Source organism: Chrysemys picta, chromosome 4 (genome assembly GCF_011386835.1).
Source record: "Chrysemys picta bellii isolate R12L10 chromosome 4, ASM1138683v2, whole genome shotgun sequence".
Lineage (NCBI taxonomy): Eukaryota > Metazoa > Chordata > Testudines > Emydidae > Chrysemys > Chrysemys picta.
Window position 1 is genome coordinate 45,081,306 of NC_088794.1, and position 18,249 is coordinate 45,099,554.

At 43.9% G+C, this 18,249-nt stretch overlaps 1 protein-coding gene across 2 annotated transcripts in view; it reads left to right on the forward strand.

Moving 5' to 3' along the window:
- Nucleotides 1-18,038, forward strand: part of RRAS2 (RAS related 2) — an 81,125-nt gene extending 63,087 nt beyond the window's left edge. The window contains exons 5-6 of one of the 2 annotated variants that reach the window (XM_065592136.1): nt 10,864-10,982; nt 11,854-11,872. In XM_065592136.1, the coding sequence (XP_065448208.1) occupies nt 10,864-10,982; nt 11,854-11,857 (123 nt within the window). In that variant the 3' untranslated portion in view covers nt 11,858-11,872. Of the gene's footprint in view, nt 1-10,863; nt 10,983-11,853; nt 11,873-14,545 lie in introns of those variants that run through there. The other variant, XM_005309600.5, reaches the window with a different exon arrangement.
- Nucleotides 18,039-18,249: the final 211 nt, after the last annotated feature.

Sequence of the window (18,249 nt, forward strand, 5' to 3'; positions counted from 1 at the left end):
TGGTGTACTTTTCTTTTTTCCTTAAGACTTTACATTTCTTAATTTTCTACATGCTTTTCTGCCCTGTCTTTCATAATTATTTCAGGTACTTTCACCCCATCAATTCACTCACTAGTTTTATTGCGGATTTAAATTTTAACATCTGAATTCCCAGGATTATTAGCCATTTGAGTTACAATGGAGGAAAATAGAGTATTGTAGGTATATCTGCAAAAGCTCAGGATGAGAGCCTCACCCTGTTTCATCCTTTTTATATTCAAGGGGTATAAAGGGCTGAGGAGTGTTATAAAAAGTACTTAATAGCCCAGATTCGAGCCTATGAGAGGATTCCACTGGTACAGGCATTTTAGAAGATTCCATAAGGCTGCCTCCCAAGGATGCCCCTTCGCAAGGATAGGGGGGACATGTTGGCTGGGGCCGCGTGAACGCTGGGTGCAGCAGGCAGCGCTGTGAAGATTTTAGTCGGGCTGCAGCCCATAGGATAGAACACTGAAACTGCCATAACTTAGGCAGGCCCCTAGGGCTTTTTAAGTTATACTAGGACACAGGAGCAGCCCAGGATCTGTATGGTGCACAGGTGGCTTGGAGCCACCATAGCCCCTTCTTTCTCCTGTGCTGAAAGTTCTCTGCTCTGCCTTTTAGCGTCACAGCACAGAATCTCATTTGAAATGTTTGAACAGTTTAGTCCTATTTATTTTTTAAGCACCTTTTGTCTGGTAACTGAAGCATTATCACTTTATTCCTTTTTACCTGTTACTTCTGCCATCCAGGTGCTCAGCAGCAGATATATGTATTGTGTACCCCAATCACAAGGATGCAAACTCCCCAAATCACAACAAACATCTTCATAACATTCCCTTCAGGTAAAAAAACTGAGTAAATAGCTAAACCTTGTAATGTGCCTTGAAGGTTGTTGGTATCTAAGTCTGTCGGAGCTGCAGTGACAGAGAACTGAAAGATTCCCTGTGCAACAGACTGACAATATTCTGTGGTACCCTGAACAAACTTTATGAAATGAAGATAAATTTTATTGAATTGAGGTAAGCTGTATTGATTTAGGGTTAATATCTCTGGGGTACATTGCATTAAAAATGCAATTGTGTGTATGTTGTGGCATTGTATGTACCCTTTCTAGTAGGGAGGGGGATGCTAATGAGCTTGTTCTATTGTCAGCCTTTGAAGCCACCCTTCTGGGGAGCTATGCATATACTAGTTCAGACTGGATTCTCTCGGGACTACTATAATAAAGACTTAAACTTTGTCTGTACTGCACTTTTGTCACTCAGGGGTGTGAAAAAACACCCCTCCCACACGACAAAAGTTTTAACAACAAAAAGCACCAGTGTGGATAGAGCTTAATTGGCGGGAGCCCCTCTCCTGTCGACTAACTTACTGCTCCTCGTTGGGGGGTGGTTTTATTTTAGTCACCGGGAGAGTTCTCTCCCGGCAAGAGAGAGCAGCTACACGGCTTACCTTACAATGGTGCGGTAAGGTGCACAGTGTAGACGTAGCCTCAGATGAAAGCCTGTGTTTTATACTAAAAAGAACAGGCGTACTTGTGGATCTCTTGTGTGGACTGGTCCAGGGTGGGGTGGAAATTGTTGAAATCATGGTGGAATTCCTCAATGGCTTCTTTTCCATAGTTCACACAAGAGATCCACTTCCTGGACACTACACTGCTAATAAGCGATGGTCTCATAAACACCACCCTAAACTGGAAACCTACTGACCGCAATACTTACCTACATGCCTCCAGCTTTCATCCAGACCACACCACACGATCCATTGTCTACAGCCAAGCTCTACAATACAATTGCATTTGCTTCAACCCCTTAGAGACAAACACCTACAAGATCTCTATCAAGCGTTCTTACAACTACAATACCCACCTGCTGAAGTGAAGAAACAGTTTGACAGAACCAGAAGAGTACCCAGAAGTCACCTACTACAGGACAGGCCCCACAAAGAAAGTAACAGAACGCCACTAGCCGTCACCTTCAGCCCCCAACTAAAACCTCTCCAGCGCATCATTAAGGATCTACAACCTATCCTGAAAGACGATCATCACTCTCAGATCTTGGGAGACAGGCCAATCCTTGCTTACAGACAGCCCCCCAACCTCAAACAAATACTCACCAGCAATCACACAACAAAAACACTAACCCAGCAACAAAGCCTGTTGCCAACTCTCTGCCCATATATCTATTCAGGGGACACCATCATAGGACCTAATCATATCAGCCACACTATCAGAGGCTTGTTCACCTGCACATCTACCAATGTGATATATGCCATCATGTGCCAGCAATGCCCCTCTGCCATATACATTGGCCAAACTGGACAGTCTCTATGTAAAAGAATAAATGGACACAAATCAGATGTCAAGAATTATAACATTCAAAAACCAGTTGGCGAACACTTCAATCTCCCTGGTCACTCGATTAGACCTAAAAGTCGCAATATTACAACAAAAAAACTTCAAAACCAGACTCCAACTAGAGACTGCTGAATTGGAATTAATTTGCAAACTGGACACCATTAAATTAGGCTTGAATAAAGACTGGGAGTGGATGGGTCATTACACAAAGTAAAACTATTTCCCTATATTTATTTTTTCCCCCTACTGCTCCTCACACCTTCTTGTTAACTGCTGGAAATGGGCCATTTTGATTACCACTACAGTTTTTTTTCTCTCCTGCTGGTAATAGCTCACCTTAACAGATCACTCGTTGTAGTGTGTATGGTAACACCCATTGTTTCATGGTGTGTGTGTGTGTTCGTTCCTACTGTATTTTCCACTGTATGCATCCGATGAAGTGGGTTTTAGCCCACGAAAGCTTATGCTCAAATAAATTTTAGTCTCTAAGGTGCCACAAGTACTCCTGTTCTTTTTGCTGATGCAGAGTAATACGGCTGCTACTCTGAAACCTGTGTTTTATACTGACTCAGGGCCTTCTTCCTGATCCAGCAAATGGCCAGGGCCCCAATCCTTATGCAAGGATTGGAAGGACTGGGCCTACTGAAGCCTCATAAGTCTGTGAACTTGTTCTGAGTTGAAACTTTGATCTTGTAACCTCTCCCCTCCTTCACCCCCCCCCCAAACCCACCTACAGTGGGGTGATGCATAGTAGCTTAGTGTGCATGTATGTTCTTTTATTGTTTTTAGTATGTCTTCTCTGTTATGCTTTTTACCTTAAGGCCTAGTCTTCACTTACCGGCTGGTCCGGCGGCACGCCATCGATGTTCTGGGATCGATTTATCGCGTCTGGTTAAGACGCGATAAATCGATCCCGGATCGATCCCGGAAGTGCTCACAGTCGGCGCCGGTACTCCAGCTCGCCGAGAGGAGTACGCGGCGTCGACGGGGGGAGACTTCCGGCCGCGTCTGGACCGCGGTAAGTTCGGACTAAGGTACTTCGAATTCAGCTACGTTATTAACGTAGCTGAATTTGCGTACCTTAGTCCGAAGTCCGGACTAAGTGGGGACCAGGCCTAAGAGTAAAGTAGGTGTGCTTAGAAAGAACTGTGTGGTAACTTGTGTCTACAGCAATCACTCTGTTATCAGTCTCTGAAAAGAAAGCAAGCAGATCGGTTTAGGGCAGCAGAGTCTTTGCTGGGAAATGCACAGTGAGAGCAGGGAACTGTGCAGCCTGGACATCGCCCTCGTCTGAAGGGAGTGAGATGCAGGTCTCCACCCAAAAGGCAACAGTTGAGGAACTGGAAGCCTGAGTGTGTGGGGGCCCTTGCTGGACCAAAGGGGGGAAAATACAGATGTAGTTGCCATGAACTGTGGCACCCTGTCTTTCTAGTTTAGAGTGCCCTACCTTTTAGATGTACAGATCTGGGAATTGCTGACAAAAGCATACCAGCTGATCTCTGTTGTGGAGCTGCTACAGACAGCTTGGACCAATCTTGTAAGGCAGCAGATCAAGGTTAGCACTTTGAGTTACACCAACTAAGCAGAAAACCAGTGAATTCTTCAGAGTCCCCTGAGGCACCCATTGAAAGTGGTTTTTGCTATTAAATATATTTTTATCAATTGTTTGGAAGAAAATATAAAGTCACTGATTTTAAAAAGAAAAAATGTGAGGAGGACCAAAACTGGTAGAGTGGTAAAAAATTTGGTCAATTATACAGAGTGGTCTAGGTTGCTTGGTAAACTGTGCTTATTTGAATTCTTTTTTTTAAACCATGCATTTGGCTGTATTTATATTTAGTAACAAAGAATATAGGCCACATTTACAGGATGGGGTGACTCTGGAAAGGACTTGGAGGTCATGGTGAATAACCCACTAAACATGAGCTCCCAATGTGGTGATGTGACAAGGAGTGCTAACATGACCATTCGGTGTATAAATGGGCCTATTGAGTAGAAGTAGGGAGGTTGTGCCATATCCAGAGGTAATAGCAAGACTTGCTAAGGTAGTGTTCAGTCCTATTGTCAGTACTTCAAAAAAGGATGTGGAAAAACTGGAAATGAGCTACAGGAATAGTTGATCTAGAAAAACTGCCTTGCAGAGAGAGACTTGAGAATTGCAATCTATTTAACGTATCCAAAGGGAGGATAAGGGTTGACTGGATTGTCTATAAATGCCTACATAGGGAAAAGGACCTGCTAATAAGGGTCTGTTTACTTTAGCAGACAAAGGCATAACACGACCCAATGGCTGGAATCTGAAGCTAGACATTAGAAATTCACACTAGGAATAAGGTGCACGTTTTTAACACTGATGGTAGTTAACCTGGGGATGTGGTAGATTCTCAATCACTTGAAATCTATAAATCAAGATTAGGTCTTTCTAAAAGATACATTGTAGCTCAGTGTATCTTTTAGAATCTATCTTTTAGAGCTACAATCAGAAGTATAGGTTCAATGCAGGAATTATTGGTGGAAACTCTGCCTTTTATACAGCAGGTCAGAAAGGCTATAAAAGCTATAAAAAGCATCTCCCTTCTCCTTTTCCAGCCTCTGCACTCCCTGGGTACCTCTCTTCACATTAACTGACCTAATTTATGTAAGGAGCATTTTTATTCTTAATCTGTGTCTCTCATACTATCTGCTGACCACCCACAAGTCTACCTCTTTATCCCTGCCCTTCCCTTCCTCTGTCCAGTGTCTTATCTCTGTCTGCCTCTGACATCTCTTTGAGATTGCACCTGGACATCCAATTAAATCTCTCCTAAACTACACTTTATCTTTTCTCTCAACCTCTGTCCTCCTGCACCTCTCTTGCCATTGACATCTGTTGTTCTTCCAGTCAGACCAAGGTGTAATCTTTGACTATCTTCCTTTGTAGCCAGTGTTTTACCAAGATCTGTTTCTTCATCTTTACCACTAAAAATCTGCTCTTTCCTCCTTATGTGGCCATCCAACATCTTAACAGATGAAAGGAGATGCAACAAAGTCAGTCCGTCAAGGGTGCTTAGCGGTGGTTTGGGAAAAGAGCCTGATGCGAGCGGCAAACCTTCCCACAGTGGCTACAGGTCCCCTCACCAGATAGAATTTGAAGCATGCTCTGCTTCCTGCCTTGCCTGCTGAGCTCTCTGATGGCTCTTTTTAACCCATCTTCTCCAAACTGAATGATTTTGGGCTGGATTTTTACAGTTGTCAGTGGAAATGCTGGGTGTCTTGAGACCTTGCTTCATTCACCTTGTTGCTGTATTAGACCTTTGGCCTTCCTTTGTGTTGTGGGCAGTTCTTAAGTTGGCCATAGAGCACAGCCTTCAGCAGATTATCTTGGGGCATGTGTTCCTCGTGTCCCAAGCAGTGAACCCTGCAAATGTCCAGTGTAGTCTGCAGGGACTAGAGGCTGGTTCTCTCAAGGATCTCATTATTGTGAGCTGTTAGTCCCAAGTAACTCTGAGGATTTTTCTAAAACAGCAGAGGTGGAAACTGTTCAATCTCCACTCCTGCTTGGAGTATGTAACCCAGCTTTCACAACTGTAAAGGAGGGTACTAAGGACACAAGCCTGATTAAAGAGACACCTTTCGCAAACTTACCTCATATATTTGCTAACCCTGAACACTAAGGTAACAGAAGTTTTGCTGATTTTAGCATCAAGTTCCCTATCCAAGATTAAATGAGCTAGTAAGAATTGAGCTGAGATAGCAGAAGTAATCCATGTTATCCAGAGCCTTTGACATGGTTAGTAGGAATGGTATCTGTAAGATCCTGTTGAAAATTGACTGTCCACAAAAGGTGCTCCTCCTATTCAAGGAGTTCCATGAGGGAATGAAGGCAGCCATCCAGTATTGAAATGAAAGGTCATCTGAGTTTAATATTGATACTGGTATGAAGCAAATTTTAATCTTAGCATCCACTGGCTTTGTCATCTTCTTCTCTAGTCTTAAGTATTCCTTTGGAAATTATCAATATGGTGTATTAATTGAATCGATGGTGGGTGGGTGGTAGCTTGTTTAGCATCAGACGATTCCGGCTCAGAAGGCATGTCACCCAGCTTACTATTGGGGATCTGCTTGTCACAGATCAGCACTTTGGGCTGCATTGTGTATTGCTGTTAGAGTATTTTTTTCACTGAAACTTGTACCATCGTATCAGGGCAAAGCTACTCAATTTTCTTATAGATATTTCTGTAGCACTGTGTAACCACCTCTCGTCTTCTGGAGTTCAAACTATATTTCTAAACAGCTGTGCTTTATATCTTGCACACTTGGTTCTTATCTAGCAGCAGCTATTTGACTTTTGAGTCTTTTGTAGCTTTGGTTCGTAGCAAACTTCATTATTTATTTTGCTTTACTACTGCAAAACCAGGGGCGGCAGGTTTGTATAATTTTTGGTGGTGTCCAGAACATGTCCAAGTCCTGCCTCCCCCACACCTGCCTTGTAAGCCAATATACAATAACTCCTCACTTAAAGTCGTCCCGGTTAACTTTGTTTTGTTGTTACATTGCTGATCAATTACAGCAGTGGCTCTCAAACTTTTTTTTCCGCGGACCACTTGAAAATTGCTGAGGGTTTTGCTAATGATCTCTCCAAATGTTGTATGTACCGTTGGCTAACTATTGTAAAGCGCTTTGGATAAAAGTGGTACACCTCTACCCCCATATAACGCAACCCGATATAACACAGGTTTGCATACAGCGTGGTAAAGCTCTGACACGCCACTCTGAGCAGCGTGTTAAGGGTGCCGGGCCGGGGCAGAGGGGTTGGATAAGGGGCAGATGGTCTTGGGGGTGGTTAGGGACTCCCCCCTCAGGGTCTAGGAGGCAGGAGTTGTGGGGGGCGATTTTGGGGTCCCCGCAGTCCCAGAGTGGCCCAGGGGATTAAGCTGGGGGCCAGGAGCAGCCCGCTCCGCTTCCCTCGTCCTAGCCCCAGTCATGTCACTCGGGGGAGGGGGCTTGGGGGAAGGGATCCCCCCCTGCACTTACCAGCAGAGGCGGAAGCGGAGCAACCTGGCTCCAGCCTGCTCCACTCCGCCAGCTCCCAGCTGCGGTGCTCCGCTTCCCGCCGCAGGTGAGTGCGGAGGGCGTCCTTTCCCCAACCTCTCCGCACTCATTGGCAGTGGGAAGCGGAGCAGCCCACTCCAGTCCGCCAGCTCTCAGCTGCGGCGCTCCGCTTCCCGCCGCCGGTGAGTGCGGGACCTTTCCCCAACACTCTCCCTCCCCCCCGCCTACCCCCAGCGACACAGCTGGAGCCAGGGCAAGGAAAGTGGAGCGGGCTCGGGCCGCGTTGCTCTGCTTCCTGCCGCTGAGTGCCTGTCAGGAGTGTGAGGTGTGGATAGGGGTCGGAGCAGTCAGGGGACAAGGAACAGGGGGGTTGGGTAGTGTGTGGGATCCTGGGGGCAATTAGGGACAGGGGTCTCTGAAGGGGGCAGTCAGGGAACAAGGAACGGGGGGGCCAAAGCAAGTTCGATATAACGCGGTCTCACCTATAACGTGGTGAGATTTTTTTTTTTGTCTCCGGAGGACCACGTTATATCAGGGTAGAGGCGTATATTAAAAAACCCCTAAATTAACTTTTTTTGTTCTACACGTAAGCACACAACTCATATTTTAATATCAGTAGTCTTAACCTTTCTAATGCGATGGATATGCCCTCTCTCCCCTGCCACAGGAAGAAGGGGGGTTCTCTTCCTCTCTCCCCCACTGCAGCAGCCCCTGAGCTCTGGCTGGAAAGGGGGGCGGGCTCTCCCCTGCCACAGCAGCCACAAAGCTGAAGCTGGGAAGGAAGGGGGTCTCTCCCCAGCAGCTGCAGCCCTGAGCCTCTTTCTCTTGCCGCTGTAGCCCTACACGTCCCAAATGCCCCCCCACCCCCTCTTCTCACACCACTGCCCCTCTTACCTACTCCCTATTCCCCCCAAGGCCACCACCTCACCTTACATGTGCAACTTCTCCAGGGTCCAGGCACCTAATTAGAGGTGTGTGGCTCCACTAATTAGGTAGGTGGCCCTTCATTCTCTCATGTGCGGCCGCCCAGGAGTGCACCTTAGAGGGAACTATCCGCGGACCACTTGTGGTCCATGGACCACAGTTTGAGAACCTCTGAATTGGAGAACATGTTCTTTTAAAGTTGCCCAATTCTCCCTAATAACATTGTTTGGCAGCCGCCTGCTTTGTCCATTGCTTGCAGAAAGAGCAGCTCATTGGAGCTAGCTGGTGGGGGCTTGGAATCAGGGTGGGCTGTCAGCTCCCCTAAGTTCCCTGTGCGGCTGCTGCCCAGCAGGCTATCAATTGCTGGGCAGTTCAGGTGTCCCTCCTACCACTGCTTTGTGCTGTTCTGCCCTCTGCCTTGGAGCTGCTCCGGGAGCCTCCAGCTTCCTGTGCAGCCAGGAGGGGATGGGGAAGAGGGGTGATGTTGTCAGGGTGTCCCCCTCCCCCATTCCTGCCCCCCATCTCCACAGAGCAGGGGGGACATGAAAGGGCTCAGAATGGAGGGAGCTTGCTGGCAGCAGCTGCTGTCTCTGTCTGTGTCTCTCTCTCTCACACACACACACACACACACAGGGTGTGTCTCTGTCGCGCTCTGCCATGCTGTCTTCCTTCCTGCCCCCCTCCATTCCTGCTGCCTTAGAGTGTGAGGCTGTATTAACATCACTGTGTTAACCCTTAAGGGCTCAGTCGAGTGCTAGTTCATCATTTAGCAGTAAGGCATTCCCTGGGAAATATCCCACCCTCTGACTTCACCACCTCAGCCAAGTTTCACAATCATCATTGCTGTGTACAGTATTGAATTTTGTTTAAAGTGTGTGTGTGTGTTTATATAGTCTTTTGTCTGGCAAAAAAAATTCTCTGGAACCTAACCCCCCATTTACATTAATTCTTATGAGGAAATTGGATTCGCTTAACATCATTTCACTTAAAGTAGCATTTTTCAGGAACATAACTACAACATTAAGTGAGGAGTTACTATATATTTTTTAAAATGTGAGGGCTCTGGGGTGGGGCTGGTGATGAGGGGCTTGGGGTGTGGGAGGGGCTCAGGCAGCGGGCTGGGGTGCAGGGGTGAGGACTGTGGATGAAGGGTTTGGGATGTGGGAGGGGGCTCAGGGCTGGGGATGAGGGCTCTTGGGTGGGCCTGAGGGATTTGGGGTGGGGGAGGAGCTCAGGGCTAGGGCAGAGGGTTGAGGTGCAGGCTCTGGGGTGGGACAGGGCTCGGGATGAGGAGTTTGGGGTGCAGACAGTCTGCCCCGGGGAAGGGCCAGAGAGAAGGATTCCCCACAGGCAGCAGTGAGCTTCGGGGGAGGGGCCCCCCACTTGCCCCCCTGCACCACACTCACCTCGCACCACTGTCACTGCATGTGCTCCTAGGGCCCCTCTCAGGTACAGGAAGCCCCCTTGTCTCCCCAGGGGGTGGGGCAGGGGCAGGGCTGCCATCACATGTGTGCCTCCTCTCCTGCTGCTGCCCCTCACTGAAGCCTCACTGGGGGTGGGGCTGCCCCTTGTCCAGCGGTGACTGCAGGTGGGGGGGCCCTGTGCTGGTGGAGGGTCCCATTGGAAAATGAAAGGGTCTGAGGGGAAAGGGCAAGCTCAGGGTCAGCCTGCCCTGGCAGTAGTGGCTGGGGGGCACTAGGATCCTGCAGCGGCAGTTGATGCAGGAGGCAACGTGGAGCTGCCTGGGAGGCTCTGCTCCGGGACTGGGAAGGCAAGCGGGGGTAGCAAGTGCAGGCCAGGGAACACTTGGGGGAGGCCTATGGGGGCAGCAGGTGGGGCTGGGGGAGAGACCTGGGCCCAAACATTGGTGGGGCTGGGTTCCTGGGCCCTGAATATTGCTGAAGCCCAGGCACCACCAGCACATACAACTCGCCGCCAATGTGCAAAACCTAAGTGATGTATGTACTATTCAGGTTTGGCTGGGCTGGGGAAAAGAATAGGTTTTACCAGAATTGATAGACTAGTGTATACTACTGGGTTATCCAGAAAATTGTAATTGTTCATCTGTTTGAGCAGGGATTGTTATACTCAAGCTTTCTTATTTAAGGAGTAAAACCTGGTCATATGAGCTGTTACACAGAATTTGAAAAGTATTTAATAAAATGGAAAATGGTTTAAAGATGGTATATGGACAGAGCTTTCTGACTCTTGTGAATGTTCTCTACACTAAAAAAATGTTAACTTGCATTTTAAATTCTTAGTTTTTTGTATTTTTGGTGGGTAGCTTTATTTTTTTTAAATACCATGCTTGAGAAGTTATACTCAATACCGGTTGATAGTTTAATTTTATCCCTGAGGGATTCAGTAGTTTAATATTATCTAGCCATTAAGGTGATTCATACACAATATTTAGGGAAACAGCTACTTATTTTTTCATAGACACCATGCTCACAGTGTAGTGTGTGTGTACAAATCAGGATATGTCAGTGGAATGCTTGGAGCTTACTCTTAATGATTGCTTTTGATTTCAGGTAACACAAGAGGAAGGCCAGCAACTAGCACGACAGCTCAAAGTAACTTATATGGAAGCCTCAGCAAAAATACGATTGAATGTAGACCAAGCCTTTCATGAACTTGTCAGAGTTATAAGGTAGGTCAACAGTGTTCTGAGGAAACTTAAACAACTCGTGAGCTTTAACAGATAACAAACTGCTGTCTTGGAAAGAAAATACAGCTAGGGATAATCAGGGCAAATTCTGCTATCCGTTAACACTGCAAATGTTAACTGATCCTCTGCTGACCATATGGGTTTGAGAGGAGAACTTTTTCCTTTAATCCTTCAAGATTTCTGGTGCTAGGTATTGAACATACAGTCAATGAAATCTGCGATGCTTAAATAGTGTAGCTGGTATTCAGCAACTGAATATTGGCTTTGTGTAAAAAGCCAGATACCCTTTTATTAATCATCCCTTTGTCAAGGGAACCAAAAGGGGTTAGGGATTGAAAGATAGCAGATTAGAGCAGGGGTAGGCAACCTATGGCACACGTGCCGCCTGATTTTCAGTGGCACTCACGCTGCCCGGGTCCTGGCCACCGGTCCAGGGGGCTCTGCATTTTAACTTAATTTTAAATGATGCTTCTTAAACATTTTAAAGAAAACCTTATTTACTTTACATACAACAATAGTTTAGCTATATATTATAGACTTAGAGAAAGAGACCTTCTAAAAACATGAAAATGTATTACTGGCACGCAAAACCTTAAATTAAAGTGAATAAATGAAGACTCGGCACAACACTTCTGAAAGGCTGCTGACCCCTGGGCTAGAGCCTTGTTACTAAGCGCTCAGCCTAGCAGGCTGCTTGATTCAGTGCACAGCCCCCAAAACAGACCACAGTATAGTCTTCCAAGTAAGCAAGCATACAATAAACCAAACCAACAGATCAAGGATTATGTAGTTATTCCTCCTTCACCTAGAGAACTGCTTTGTAAAACCCTTGTTTACTGCTCCTGTCTTGCAGGTGAATCCCATAGTGCTAGCACCTCTTTAACACAGCAAGAAGTTCAAAAAGACACTCCCTAGAAACTTGGTATGCACTTATCCAACAAGCTCTAATCTCATGTACAAAATATAAATAGCTTAATCAATGGTAAAACTAAATGCCTCCTGGAAGTGGTTGCACTTCCTTGGTAAAATATCTCCCTTTTTCTCCCAGTCAGAAGGCTGAGTGGATAGTCAAATTACATGTGGCTGTTAGACAAATATGAGGTTCTTTACTGAGAATGCTTTTGCTTCCACTTTGTAAATTTTTTTTTAAATATAGAAACTGTTGGCAAAAATGCCCTTGCTAACTTCGGTTAGTGCCACCACAAGAAGGGGGGGAAAAAGTTGGATGTACCAGGAGGGAGAATTTTCTATCAATGGAGAAAAAAGGCAAATTGGGAAGAGGCAGGCTAGTTGGAAAAAGCTGGTCCTAAGCAAACTTCAGAGCATGTATGCACATGCTCTTCATAAATGTTTCTTCATTACCACTCACATGCAGCCTCCTTTCCTTCCCCTGTTGTTGACCACATGAGAGCTTGTCAGATATTCACTTTCTACCTTTCCTCCATGTCTCATCCGGCTTTCTTGCTCTCCTGTCATCCCCTTTCACTCTCCCTTCTCTAGCCTCCAGCCTTTAACTCCTGGTGATTCCTGGTGCTCTTCAGCATAGCAGCAAGGAATATGTTACTGGGCAGGAGGAGGAAGCACTGCTGACACCAGTAACCTAGGAGATGGCTAACACTAATAGGACTTCGGAAGAGGAGACTGAGAAACATTTGGTTTAAAGAGAGAATTGAGGAAGGAGCAGCTGCAGGGTGTCATGTTTTAGGGAGAGGAACGGAACCCTGTGCATTTTTAATTCGATTAGGGCAGGCAAAGTTGTGTGTGTAGTGGGGGGAGCATTCTTTTTTCCTTCCCTGTGGTTGTGCCTATGGACCTAAATAAAACACAGTACCTTGAATAACAACCAGAAGTGACTAGGAAGGGAGTGAAACCCTAGAGCACATGGCTATGTTTCCTATGGCCAAAGCTGCTAAGCAAGCAAAAAGTCACCACCTGAGCTTTCTGAAGCTTTGGAGTATCAAAGAAAGCTCCATGTAGAGTGTAATGCAGTGATTCCAATAGGACGTCACAAAAGCATGGATAACTATGATGAGAGTATTATGTAATGTTCTCCTATAAGTGCATGGAAAAAGATGGCTCAGGTTCCTAGTGTCTTCTGTCAGCATAGAGAGGAGTTCTGGAAAAGGGTTTAAAATCTCAATTGAAGGAAATTGCTTCCTTTGATGGCATCCTGCCCTCCAGAATCTGTCAATAACTGACCCAGTTCCTCCCTAGTCGACTTTTTTAGTAGCCATCAGGGACATGGGTCTCAATTGCAAATTGAAGCTCCCATCACACTTACACACCCTCTGGGTGAAACTGGAAAAATAAATGTTATATTCATCATAGAAATACTGCTTTGGCACTTCAGGAAGGGAATTCTACCTAAAATCCCATAGCCTAGCCAAAGGATGCTAACTTCTTTCCCTGTGGACAAACTCTTCTTGGCTTATTGGTCATAAGGGTGGTACAGTTTTGGTTTTGAGGCAAAACCCCATCAGAGTAGTATCTTGCTGTAGTTATCCAGGTAGCATAAAAACCATTTTAAAAATCTGGTTTATAGTGTGGTCATAGGCCAGAGACAGGTAATATATTTTCAAGAGCTATCACAGATTATCCTGTCCTTTTTTGGCTAGAGGCAGAAAAGAGTAAAATATAGAGCATTCATCCTCTACCATCAGGATTTGCCTCTTTTTATTCCTAAAATTATATTTCAAATTTGATTTCAATTTAAATGGTACTCGAAAACAAACATGTCTATTCCACTTCTCCAAAGAGGATGTTATGTCATCATTTGGATGCTGAATAACTTCAGAACTAAACTTGTTGGCTAAATCAGTCAAGCTGGCTGTAAGTAACCCATTTTGAACCATTTAAATTGCATCAGAGCAACTTACTCTGTTTCATGGAATTTCCATTTGGGTTAAAGGAAAGCCCAGGTTATCAGAAGCATTGTAAGAAGATCTAACTAAAATGTTTGATTCTAATACTTGTTGATGTAGCTTCTAGAACCAGGCATGAATTATGATTGTTGATCAGCCATTATTAATCATAATATTATTGCTTATACCCCCAGAAAGAACAGGATTTAGGGGAATCTCTGTAAGATATGGTTTGCAGAGAGAACATTTTAGAGATTTATCCATGAGAATTGGTTATTCAAGCTGTTAACATTGAGGTACAAATATAGGCCCATTGTCCAGTATTTGGTTACAGGCACAACACCCTTTTTTACCTTTGAGCATGCCCAGAAGGGTAGCAGTCTAACCTTACCTGAAAACCTTGCTGGGTCTGACATGAACTGATAGAAGTATGCCTAATAGTATTCACGAGCAGTAATATCTCTAAACAGGGACTCTTACTTTGTTTGTACGGTACCTAGCACACAGTCTCTAGGTTCTGCGGCAATACAAATAATAACTTGAAAGTCCTGGAACTTGTCAAGTCAACATAGGTAATGGTGGTTAAGACTAATTTTGCTAGAGCAAGAGTATCATAAATAAACTTACTTAAATATATAGCGGATTTGAGTTAGAAATATATGAACTGAACTTTCATTTTTGTAGAAAATTTCAAGAACAAGAGTGCCCTCCTTCACCAGAACCAACACGGAAAGAAAAAGACAAGAAAGGCTGTCATTGTGTCATTTTCTAAGAATCTCATGAATCAAGCTATCAACTGCCAGATTAATTTTTCTTTCCACCATTTTGCATCACATTGGGTATGTCTAGCCTTTTGTGCCATGTCCTATAAATGGCCACCAAAATAGCCTTAGTCCAAGAAGCTGGCTGAATACAGTCCTAGAAGACAACTAGTCATCTTAGGGCAGACTTCAAAGCAAAACACTAAGGCTGCTTCTTTAAAATCACAGTTCCTATTTTTGCTCCCTTTAAGAGCTTGCACCTTGTGGAATTTTATTCATAAAGGAGATGGAAACAAAACCTAAGAGGACAAGGTGTTCAAGTAAAGCATAAAAGTTGTCTTATGTTAATTAATTTATTTTTCACTTCTGACATTTCATTAGCTACTATCAAGGAGACCTCTAATCAAAGTGTAAAGTGTATTTAATAAAGTGTATTGGCTTTTTGCCCTTCAGTTAAATTAGAGTTCAGCTAGCCTTAAGAAACCAACACTGAATTTCTTTGTCAGCAAAAATGTTTCAGCTCTTGTTTATGCTTCAGCTTTTTTTCCAGTGGCCAAAAGTCTACTTACTGTATTTATTTTATGGATCCAGAATAGCTACAGGATTATTACTACTATTATAATGTGGCCAAATACCTGGGCTCATTCTGGTCTAGCCATTTCAGTTTATTAGAAAAATTTCACATTATTGTTGGGGGGGAAAATTCATGTGTCTTCCTTTGATGTATTTCTGGGTAAGGGATTAAAGAAAACTAAAATTGTAGCTGTTTTTATTTCATGTAATATAAAAAGATGGATTTGATCTTTCCAATGTCAGAGATGATTAAATGTTTTTGCTATATACTTTTATACATTATTTTCTTATCAAACTAGTTAACAAGTATTTTTATATGTTTGTAAGCAAATATGCTTTCACAGCATAACTTGTGTATATGTAAAGATGAATATTTAATTCACGGTTCACGTTTAACTGACAAAATAATGCGGGATAGGCTGAACTGTGGTAGAACTTCTCCTTGCTGGGTACAACCAGAACAGTAATGGCCAATCATGTGCCGGCCCAACTTACCTATAAAAAGTAAAGTTTGGCATGCTTTCAAGTAAAGTTTAGTATCCCTTCTGAAAGACTGACCATTATGTGAACTATATTAAACTGTAAGACTTTTAAATGACTGTTTAGTTTAACTGTGGATGGTTTATGAATTTTGAGTTCTGTGGATTGTGTTTAAACAATTCAAGAGTATGTTCCCTGACTCTGAAATACTAAGTGGTATTGCACAGTTGTCACCTTATTGAATGTGTCCAACAGTTCTATGGAGTTTGGTTATTAAGCATACCTTTGTATAACTTGAGGTGCTAGAATTAAAGATGATCTAACCATTATCAAGAGGTAAGCACATTGCACCTTTGTTTGTCTTTTAAAAAACTGAATCTCTCCTTGGGAGAAAGGGTTAACAATAGCTGGAAGGGGGATAGGACAATACAGGCAAACTTTTACATACTTTCAGCCTGACAAGAGCTTGAAATTTGGCCTACAGTGATATAACCTGAATGGACTTAAAAGCATCTAAGTAGAAATGGCTTCCTGATTCAACCGATGCTGTGACCAGCGGCTGACACCAGAGGACTACAGAATGATAGTTCACAAAATAGACCATTCAAAATAAACTTCTTGTACTTGGCTATGTTTTGGCATATGCTAATTGTTGATTGCTCTGCCAATAAAAAAAATTCTATAACTCTGCTCTGGTAATAAAATCTTGAAGACCACTAGATTGTGTAACAAGCCAGGTTAATACTAGGAGTGATGCTAGGAGACGTTTATAGTAGAGGAAATTAAGTTGCAGTAGGAAGCTTAAGTTGGCTCATTGACTCTGCATACACACCATGGTTATTTTTCTGAGAAATGACTTAATGGTTTACAGACATCATGTAAAATATGTTATGAGTGGGCGCTGGGTCGTTATTTGAGTAACATTTAGAAAACTTGAAATAAAGACCCTGTGGAATGTTTTGGAGAATGTAATACATCTGCCAGTCTAAGAAATGATGGCCTTTAGCAAAGATGGTGGGTTTTTGTTTTTCAAATGTGTAAAGCACTTGGGATTATGGGAAGGCCTTAAATGTAAGGTTTTGCATTATGTTCATAAGCAGGCCCACTGACAGAAATTCTGGGCCCCAGGGCCAGGGCTGTCCCTAGGGGGGCAGTGCCCAGAGCAGAAGTGATGAATTAATCACTTCCAGGACCGCCCATGGGGGCCCCCCAAAGCATGGGGCCCAGAGCAGTCTCATGCACCTAGGTGCCCTGCGGCCCGCCCAGGCAATTTAAAATAGCCCGGGGCTCCCTGGCCGCCGCTGCTACCACGGCAGTGGCGGCAGCCGGGGTCCTCCTGGCCCCAGGGCAATTGTGGGGCTCCTTGCCCCATCGGCAGGCATGTTCATAAGATTCAAATTAAGTTCTCTGGAGACTTTCAACTTTGTGTGACTAAGTAGCAAGTCTTGTGCACAATTTTTAATGAAGCTGCATGCTTCATCTGTTTTTAATCACTTTTTTGAGATTGTGAGATCTTCACTATTTGATAAATTAACTTCTAAAATAAAGAGAAGATGCTCTTTATTGGGCTGTTTTCAGCACACCTGTAAAGGGAAAGTAGAGCATAAGAACTCAATACTTTTCTTTCCACACACACACACACAGCCCTCTTTTGCCACAGTTGAATGGAGCCTGGTAACCTAGCCAATCTGTTACAGCACATTTAGTAAGTTATGTTTCAACTCAGCTGTAATAAGTTGAACAGTGTTGGGGCTACCAGGATCTGCTATGGCAGCACACGGTGTACCACAGTACCTAGACCAGAGGTTCCCAAAGTGGGCGATACCGCCCCCTGGGGGGCGCTGGAACGATCCAGGGGGGCAGTAGTAGCCTCGGGTGCAATTGGGGGGCGTTGAATAAAAATAAGGGGGCGGTGGAAGCATAAAGAAAGAATATAAGAAAATTTTGAAAAACCGTTCGTACATGTTTCATCTGTTGTGTAACATAGAGTTAAAGTTGTAGTGATTACTTTATTTTCCAAATAAATTCACAAATTATAACCGATCAGGTGTCAAGTCCGCCAACAACTCTTAACAAGCAAGTGTTGGCAGGCGAGCGTGTCGCGCATTGTCGGGAAGTCAGCATGCATCGGCAGGAATATGTGCGTGTAATGACTTGTTTACAATACGATACTATAAATAGGCGACATGTATGAAATCTAATTTAGATTGTTTCTTAATTGTGTAAAAAGCAGTTAACAATAGTGCAATAAGTATTTAAAATTTTTTATTCATATTCAATACCTTCGATCTTTACGGATTACGGCTCACATACAAAGCAAATTGTATTATTATTGTTTCAATAAAACAGCAATTTACACGTGAGTATTTTTATACATTTTCTTACATATCTACCGTACGTTTCTGTGTCTCTAGTGCTTACTAATAATAAAATCGTAGCAGGCTTGTGTCAGTACAGTACTATTTGAAGTGTACAGTCAATATATTTGTCATATTTTTTATTACAATATTAACGAAAACGGGAATGAAATCGAAAAAAACCTTAACTATTAACATTTATTTATATATATCGAAT